Source organism: Loxodonta africana, chromosome 25 (assembly GCF_030014295.1).
Source record: "Loxodonta africana isolate mLoxAfr1 chromosome 25, mLoxAfr1.hap2, whole genome shotgun sequence".
Lineage (NCBI taxonomy): Eukaryota > Metazoa > Chordata > Mammalia > Proboscidea > Elephantidae > Loxodonta > Loxodonta africana.
In genome coordinates this window covers 65771944-65780730 of record NC_087366.1, presented here as the reverse complement: position 1 = coordinate 65780730, position 8787 = coordinate 65771944, and the positions used below count along the sequence as shown (strand labels likewise).

The following is an 8787-nucleotide window of genomic DNA, read 5'->3' as shown; positions in this document are numbered from 1 at the left end:
AAAAGGAGACAGCAAGCATGACCAGATACAGAAGGGGCCCTGGAATTCAGAGACCTGACCCTCCTGAGCAGTAAGGTCAAAGGCCTTGAAGTTTAGCCTATGGCAGAAGTTTCTGGAGATTGGCCATATCCCACCTGGTGACACTAGGGCAGCATTATGGGCAACCTATAAACCCTGGTGGCAAAGCGGTTAAGTGCTACAGCTGCTAACCAAAGAGTTGGTGGTTCAAATCCGCCAGGCGCTCCTTGGAAACTCTATGGGGCAGTTCTACTCTGTCCTATAGGGTCGCTATGAGTCGGAATCGACTGGACGGCTCTGGGTTTGGTTTGGTTTTGGTTTTATTCCCTCCCCAACTAACTTTCTCTGAGAGTAGCTTGGAGCTCCCACCCTCAGGCAGGTGGAGATGTGGCCCTCGGACCTGTCCCATCATAGCCCAGGACTCCAGGGCTCAGGGGCAGAGATGACGTGTATAGGAGCGGCCTCACAGCCCATGGGCACCTGCTGCAGTTGATGATGAAAGAAGCCTGCCCCTCTCTAAGCCTCGGATCCCTCACTAGCGGAAGGGGAACTTAATGGTCAGTGTGACCCCTTCTAGATCTGACAGCCTAGAAGGCTATGATCCACCCGCAGGGGTGAGACCACTTGGTCACCACCTGAGAGTGGGCACCATCCAAAGAGGGGCTGACCCAGACACCCCTGCAGCTAGGGTGCGAACCTGGATCTTGATAGGCAGATAGGGACAACCTCCCCTTTCCAGGTAGCTGAAGATGGGGATGGAGCCAGGATCTGCTGCCAAGGCTCTGAGTCTCTGTGAGGCAGAGAAGGAGCCCCACATCCCAGTTCCAGGCCCTTAAACTGTGGGTCCTGTGAGCAGTGGAGAGGTTGGGGGCGGAAACGCTTGCTTCATATTGCAGGAGTGTCTTGGAATCGGGTCGCCTCTTCGCCCTCCTCATCAGGGGCAAGTGGGGAGGTTCCAGGACCGGATGACCGGTCACCGGCCTGTCATGCCCTCCTGCAGGTGGCTCAGCTCCTGGGGAGGGGAGGGGAGAGGCTCAGTCCGCCTGGGGTGCCCGAAATTCGGGCATGCTCCAGGTCCGGGGCGGCGGCGGCGTGTCCCGCTCCACGTCCTCCGAGATGGTCCGAATGTCGCTGGCGAACGGCGAGATGCGCGCGCGGGTCTTGAAAGTGGCCAGAGCCAGGCTGCCGCGGGGCCGCAGGCTCCACTGCCGGGTCAGCTTGTGGACCTCCTCCTCCTGCTTCATCCTCTCCAGGACTTCCTGCAGCACCGAGCGGAACAGCCGGGCCACCTCGTGCACCTGGGGCTGGTGTTCCACCATCAGCTGCCGGAACCTGGGGCGAGAGAGGAGAGGGCGTGGAGCGGTCCTCCAGGCTTGCGCGGCGCGGCCTGGAGCGGGAATACCCAAGCGGGGTAGCAGTCTAGCGCAAACAGTTTGCGCCGTCTAGGGACCTAACTGGGAACGGTATCTACCCTTTTATGATGTTTAACAATTCAACTAACATATGCAAAGATCCTGGCACTTACCTAAGGTTTTCGACGCTGGAGTATTAACGTGAGCCCATTGCAATCGCAGCTTCACCGAAGTGAGGCTTTCTGACTACGCCTCTCCCACCCCTGCTGCCCAGTGGTCAGAGCCATCTCTGAAATGTGTATCTGATCATGGTACTGCCTTGCAATATTCCTTCTGAAGCTTCCTGTCACCTTCTGGGTGAGGTTGAGCAGTTTGGCCTGGTACTCCAGACCCTGGAGAATTGACCCCTGCTACTTTTTTTTTTTTTCACTCCCCTGAGGGGAAGCCCTGGTGGCTTAGTAGTTAAGTGCTACGGCTGCTAACCAAGAGGTCGGCAGTTCAAGTCCGCCAGGCGCTCCTTGGAAACTCTATGTGGCAGTTCTACTCTGTCCTATAGGGTCGCTATGAATTGGAATCGACTCGACGGCAGTGGGTTTTTGGTTTTACTCCCCTGAGGACCCTACGCCCCAGCCAGAAAGAATCATATAGGGTTCCCCAAATGCCCCGGGTTTTCCTGGGTTCCTCCTAAGATGTCTTTGCTTAGAGCTCAAGCATTAACAATAATTAGCAAGTTCATTTACCACCCAGTTTCCTCTACCATATTGAATGTCAGGACTTCTGAGACTTTAGCCGTGACATGTCTGTTGCCAGCCTTCCTCCTCGTGTACAGAGGTTTTGGTTTGCCAACTCAGATCCTCTCATCAGCACTACAGCCCCATGACTCACACCCACCCCAAGCCCCAGGGTGCTTCTGGAGCCAGATACACTTGCAGGGAGTAAAATAAATGGAGGGTGATGGTATAGAATCCAAAAAATGGGTGAAGGGAAGATTCTTGGCCTGAAGGAAGAAAGGAGAGAGAATAAAAAGACTACAAAGGCCAAATGAGTGTGGATAGGGCCAGAAAGGAGAAATGGTTTTTAAGGTGAGGTTTTGTTTTTTTTTTTTTGCGGGGGGGAGGTGTATAATAGCTGCATATGTTGATAAAGGAGTTGGTGAAGGAAAATGTTGAAAGAATGGGGAGATTTTAAGATGTTTTATTTTAGATTTGAATCCCTTTACCAGAGTTTGAGAAATACAGGTAAAGAACTCAAACTATTTGAAATTGGTTTTGGTTGCTATACTATGTTTCTTTGACTTTAACACCAACCCAAATGAGACTGGGCCATACGGATCACGGCTGCATTAGGTTACATGTATATTCAAAAACATTATTGCACCCAACCTCTAAGTGCCCCAGGGCTCTGATATATAGAGATGTAGAGATAGATACAGATACAGATCACATACACATATATATGATACACACGTGCATATATAGACCTATACACATACATATACTCACACCATAGGCCATCTAGTGAAAGGTAGTGTGAAATAGGATAGTTGAGAAATCTGTTTTGGAGAGATTGTCTGGGAAAACCTCTCTGAGAAAGTAACAGTGACGATGAGCTGAAGAAGGAAAAGAAGCCAGCTATGTTAAGATGCAGGATAATAACATTCCGGGAGAGAGAACAGAAATCTCAAAGGCCCTGGGTTCTCTCCCATCAAAACTCAAGTGCCTCCAGAAGCCACCTCTGAATCCCTAGGCGCGGCCTGGAGTTCCAAGCAGTTTTCAGATTCCTCCTCCTGCCTTGCCCTTCTAACATAACTGGGTCATGCAGCCACCCTCTCTGGAGTCTTTTGGGCTGCAGCCCTCCATTTAGTCCCATCCTAGGGCCAGTGGTTACCTGAGGATGGTAGGTCCACAGTAGGATGGGTGGATCTTGGCACAGACGTCCTCCAGTTGCAGCCGCTCTCCGGGGCTGAGGTCGTAGGTAGGCCTGGGTGTACTGGCCAGCCAGCTGTAGTCCACGCCAGTTCGGACCTTCCTCTTCGTGTTACTGCGTTCCCACTGCAGCCTCTCAGCCTCCCGCATCTGCGCCACCAGCTCCATCATGAGTGTTTCCAGCACCATCTCAGCTGGGCTCTGGGATGACAGGCGTGGTGAGGTCTCATTCCAGCGAAACCACGGGATGAGGGACATGGCCCCTCCAGGCTGTGCTGAGAAAGGACAGTGGGTGAGTCTTCACTGGGCTCCTCTGTCAGTTAGGATGAAGAACCAGGGAGGCCAAGGAGGCGGGAGGTGAGGGTTAAGAGACATGATTTACCCTCAAGACTGGGTGACCTTGGGTAGGTTGCTTAACTTCTGCAAGCAATCTTTCTAATTCTATCAGACAAGATAGGGCCGATGTGAGAATTAGCTGTGAATAAACTGTACACTACAAGTACCGCATGTAAATACCACATAAAAGCTACCATCCCAGGTGTATCTCACTGCCGGTATGAAGCGGATTTGTGCCTCTGGCAACAGTGAAGGTGAGAGCCATTCCTGAGCTAAAACCTGAAGTGGGTCTTCAGGGTTCCCCACTTCTCTTTTCCATGCATGCTTTTCTCCACCTTCCAAGGGGTTCCCCTTCCAGAGACTGAGGATTATCTTCTTGCCTTGACCCTCCAGATGCAGAGAAAAGAGATTTGATGAGCTTAGTCTCAACAACATGGTGGTCAGGCTGTGCCATCCTCCTAAGGACAGACATGATTTTAGGCAGCCCTCCCACCAATCTGCACCCACAACGCTTAACCCAATGAAATAAATTGTTAATGGTGGAGAAGGAGGCACTAATGGGAAAGTTATTATGGGGTAGCAATAGCCTTCTGAAATGTCACAAATCAAACAACTCTCTTACCTGTGGAGACTTGTTACAGTCAAATCTCTCAGCAACCACTCTGATCATGAAATCTAAAAGCTTTCATCCTCCACTTAGCCTGGGCCTGTCACCAATGAGGACTTGGGATTATATTCCTAGCCACTTCCTGGGAAGTTGGGAGGGCAGGACAGAACATCAGGTCCTACTCCTTGAGTCAGGAGTAGTAGAAACTTTTCTTCTTGTCCCTTAACTGCTTCATGTGCCCAAAATAATGAGGTTGGGCAGGTGTGGGGAGGGGGGGCCTAAGTGGAAGGGCTTGATGTGCTGCCCTGAAAGCTGTGAGCACGAGGTGGCTCTGCCCAAGTCTGAGGGACTTCATCGGGTCAGGCACAGGGAGATGCTGTAACTGAATGTGTTACCTTCCTGAAGTGTTTATGTTTTTACAAAGTACATGGGTCAGGTTGATGCTTAACACCAAGGGTAAATGGTGTCATCTCAGGCATTCCTTCAACACCCCTGACAAGTACTAAATATGTATAGGTCAGTAGTTCCTACAAGAGCTATTGAATATGCTGGACAACTTCACACCTTCATGCCTTCGTCCATGTTTCTCCCTCTGCTTGGAAAGCATACCCACACCTGCCTGGAGACTCTTGGAAGCTGCTCCTGATCCTCCCACCTCCCAGGCAAACCTGGCCACTTTCTGCCTTGTACCCTGACTGCAATATGTACAGACATTTTCATAGCACCAGGATACTTTAGGGACTGTCACTATTTACCTCTACACTGTGTATCATATGTGGGCAGGGACTGTGTCTTATTCACCTTTCCATCTATGCTATTGGTTACATAATGCAGTAGGTGTTTAATAAATATGCAACAAATTAATGCAACGACAAAGGAATGAATGAATGAATGATGGATTCATCATTAAGGTTGTGTCAAGGAGCAAGCCTCCCAGGTGTGACCTACCCAGAACAGGATGGCATTTGTCAAAGTCCATGGCAAAGACAATCTTTCCTCTTGCTCCTATGGTTTCACACCACGGCTCAGGTAGGAGGTGACCAGGGGAAGGGCTGTGTGGGCACCTGTTCTTCTATCCTTAGGATGGCCTTTAGATGAGTTCTTACTTTAAACTTTTCTGAAAATATTCCCTGGGGATGGGATATGGGGCTGAGAGTTGTGGAGTTATAGGATATCTGGCATCCCTCTGCCAGAATGGTTCCACCTCTCTTCCTTGCCGAGCATACCCCAGGATGCCTCCAAACCTGGCCTCAATCTTCCTCCCACAGGGAGACTTCTTTGGGAATTTCCTTCAACCAGTGTGCCCCCCACCAGGCAACACTACCACCTGCACTTGAGTGTTGGATACCTCATCCTTGAGTTTCACCAACCTGGAAGATGATTGAAAGAGGAAGAAACAGATGAGGTACAAGGCAGAGGAACGTAAGGCTCTTGAATGACCTCTTAATATAACCCGGCACATACTGTTAGACAGGAATGCCCTCAACAACCTGCCACACTCCCAGTGATTGGTTACCATGCTTCCCAATTCATCTGAAGCTTTAACTCTTCTGACCTCTCCTTCCTGTTGAAAATGCTCTCTCTGCCTGGTTTCCATTGGACCTCTCCTTGGTCTACCTTCTTCCTCTTTGGAGACTCCTGCTCATACCTTTGTGGACTCTCTTCCTCTGCCCTTCCCTAGATTGTTTCCGTGCCCTTGGATATAAAGCTGTCTTCTCATTTCAATAAGCCTTACCCTTTCATACATTTCCAATTATTACCTCAGTGTTGATGGTTTTCAAATGTAAACCCATAATCCAATTCTTTTCTTAGCTCCAGATTGGAGTCTCCAGGTTCCTCCGGGACATCTTCCCTTGTAGGTTCCACAAACACCTTAAACTCAACATGCCCAGAGCTCCCCACTTCCCTTTCTGTTGGCTGCTGCTTCTCCTGTGTGCTCAGCTTGGTGGTGAGCATAGCCTAGTTGTGTAAGATCAAAACCGACACGCCATTATTATCTTTTCCTTTTCATTCATCTGTCAAATCCTACTTCTCTCCAGCTCCTGTGGATTCACCCAGTTGTAATATTGTGATTCTCCTAAATCTGTCCACTCTCCCTCCCTCCACAGTCACAGCATCACGTCAAGCCCTGACCGCCTGTCAGGTATGCTACAGCTGCCGCCTCCTAACTGAAAACACAGGGTTGATACTCCCAATTCAGTTTCCACTCTATTTTCTAAAGTGTGATTTTTCTAAAGCACAAATCTGACATTGTTTGCATTAGATACCATAGCATAGTGCATGGGGTCTGTGTGAGCTGTTCTTCAAGGGTCTGACAGTCCCCAAGCCAAAAAAAGTTTTACTGACTTCAAAATATAAACAGAAATCTGCAAAATTAATAAATTAACAATATTAAAAATCAGAGTTATAAAACTCCTTTCAAATTTTAATTAAAAAAGGATTATAATAAAATTTAAAATAATAAAGATCACGGAAGGAAAAATAGGGGCAAAGCTAGGAACCCTAATACATGGCATAAACAGTATACAAAACATTACTAACAATGCATAAACACCAGAAGAGAAACTAGATAACTGGGATCTCCTAAAAATCAAACACGCTCATCCAAAGACTTCACCAAAAGAGTAAAAAGACAACCTATAGACTAGGAAAAAAAAATTGGCTATGACAAATCCAATCAGTGACTAATCTCTAAAATCTGCAAGAGACTGCAAAACTGAAATAACAACAAGGTAAGTAACCCAATCAAAAAATGGGCGAAGGATATGAACAGGCACTTCACCAAAGAAGACATTCAGATGGCTAACAGATACATGAGGAAATGGTCACGATCATCAGCCATTAGAGAAATGCAAATCAAAACTACATTGAGATACCGTCTCACCCCAACAAGGCTGGCATTAATCCAAAAAAACACAAAATAATAAAAGTTAGAGAGGCTGTGGAGAGATTGGAACACTTATGCACTGCTGGTGGGAATGTAAAATGGTACAATCACTTTGGAAATCGATTTGGCACTTCCTTAAAAAGCTAGAAATACAACTACCATATGATCCAGCAATCCCACTCCTTGGAATATATCCTAGAGAAATAAGAGCCTTTACACCAACAGATATATGCACACCCATGTTCACTGCAGCACTGTTTACAATAGCAAAAAGATGAGAACAACCAAGGTGCCCATCAATGGATGAATGGATAAACAAATTATGGCATAGTCACACAATGGAATACTACACAACCATAAAGAACAACAATGAACCTGTGAAACATCTCATAACATGGAGAAAGCTGGAAGGCATTATGCTGAGTGAAATTAGTCAGTTGCAAAAGGAAAAATATTTTATGAGACCACTATTATAAGAACTCAAGAAAAGGTTTAAATACAGAAGAAAGCATTCTTTGATGGTTACGAGAGTGAGGAGGGAGGGAGAGGGGTATTCAAGTAGACAGGAATTACTTCAGTTGAAGGGAAGGACAACACACAATACAGGGGAAGTCAGCACAACTGGACTAAACCAAAAGCTAAGAAGTTTCCTGAATACAACCAAACACTTCAAGGGACAGAGTAACAGGGGCAGCGTTCTGGGGAACCTGGTTTAAGGGGACACCTACGTATGAGAAACTGACTTGAATTGTAAACTTTCACTTAAAGCCAATAAAAAAAAAAAAAGGATTATAGTATGGATTCATTGTATGACACTTAATGTGATGTGGGGTGGAGCCTCCAATAGTAAAAGTGTCTACAGCCTGTGGAGGTCTTTAAATCATCTTATATTTTAGCCCTGGCCTGTTTAAAACCTATTCTCCTTGAGATTAAACTCAGGCCCGTAAGGTAGTTTCATGGCCCTTTGTCATGTGGCTACTGCTTTTCGTTTCTTCAGCTTCATCTCTCACCAAATTTCCCAGTAGCTCCCCAACACACACACAGACACACACCCACTACACACACAGACACACATACACACACACAAACATACACACACACACTTGCAGCTGTGCCCTGCTCTCTCTTGCTTTCAGCCCTTTGCACACACCTAGAACACTTTCAGTCTCCACAGTTCCTGAACAAACCCTGTTATAGGTTGAATTGTGTCCCCTAGAGAGAGAGATGTTGAAGTCCTAATCCTGGGTACCTGTGAGGTGACCTTGTTCGGAAACAGGGTCTTTGCAGATGTAATTACTTAACATGAGGTCGTGCTGGACTAGGGTGGGCCCTTATCCAACATGAGTGGTGTTTTTATAAAAGAGGAGAGACACAGAGCAACGTGTGAAGATGAAAGCAAAAACCAAAAACCAAACCCGTTGCCGTGGAGTTGATTCCGACTCATAGCGGCCCTATAGGATAGAGTAGAACTGCCCCATATGGTTTCCAAGGAGTGCCTGGTGGGTCCAAACTGCTGGCCTTTTGGTTAGCAGCCGTAGCTCTTAACCACTATGCCACCAGGGTTTCCAGATGAAAGCAAGCAAGGAATATTAAGGATTGGCAGGAACCACTAAAAGCTAGGAAGAAGCAGGGAAGTCTTCCCCTAGAGCCTTCAGAGAGAAC

The 8787-nt window shown here is 47.4% G+C and overlaps 1 protein-coding gene across 1 annotated transcript; it reads right to left on the bottom strand.

Annotated features, from left to right (window-relative positions):
- Positions 1-1052: 1052 nt before the first annotated feature.
- Positions 1053-3553, bottom strand: RD3 (RD3 regulator of GUCY2D). Its single transcript, XM_003422429.3, has 2 exons — positions 3258-3553; positions 1053-1350 (listed from the first exon to the last, which is right to left on the bottom strand). The coding sequence occupies exons 1-2, from the start codon at positions 3551-3553 to the stop codon at positions 1053-1055; spliced, it is 594 nt and encodes a 197-aa protein (XP_003422477.1).
- Positions 3554-8787: the final 5234 nt, after the last annotated feature.

Bases quoted from the DNA above. Each gene is read 5' to 3' on its own strand.
- RD3 (XM_003422429.3), bottom strand. From the start codon at position 3,553: ATGTCCCTCATCCCGTGGTTTCGCTGGAATGAGACCTCACCACGCCTG. The intron at 1,351-3,257 runs GTAACCACTGGC...CTCTCGCCCCAG, and splicing joins TGTGGACCTACCATCCTCAG to GTTCCGGCAGCTGATGGTGG.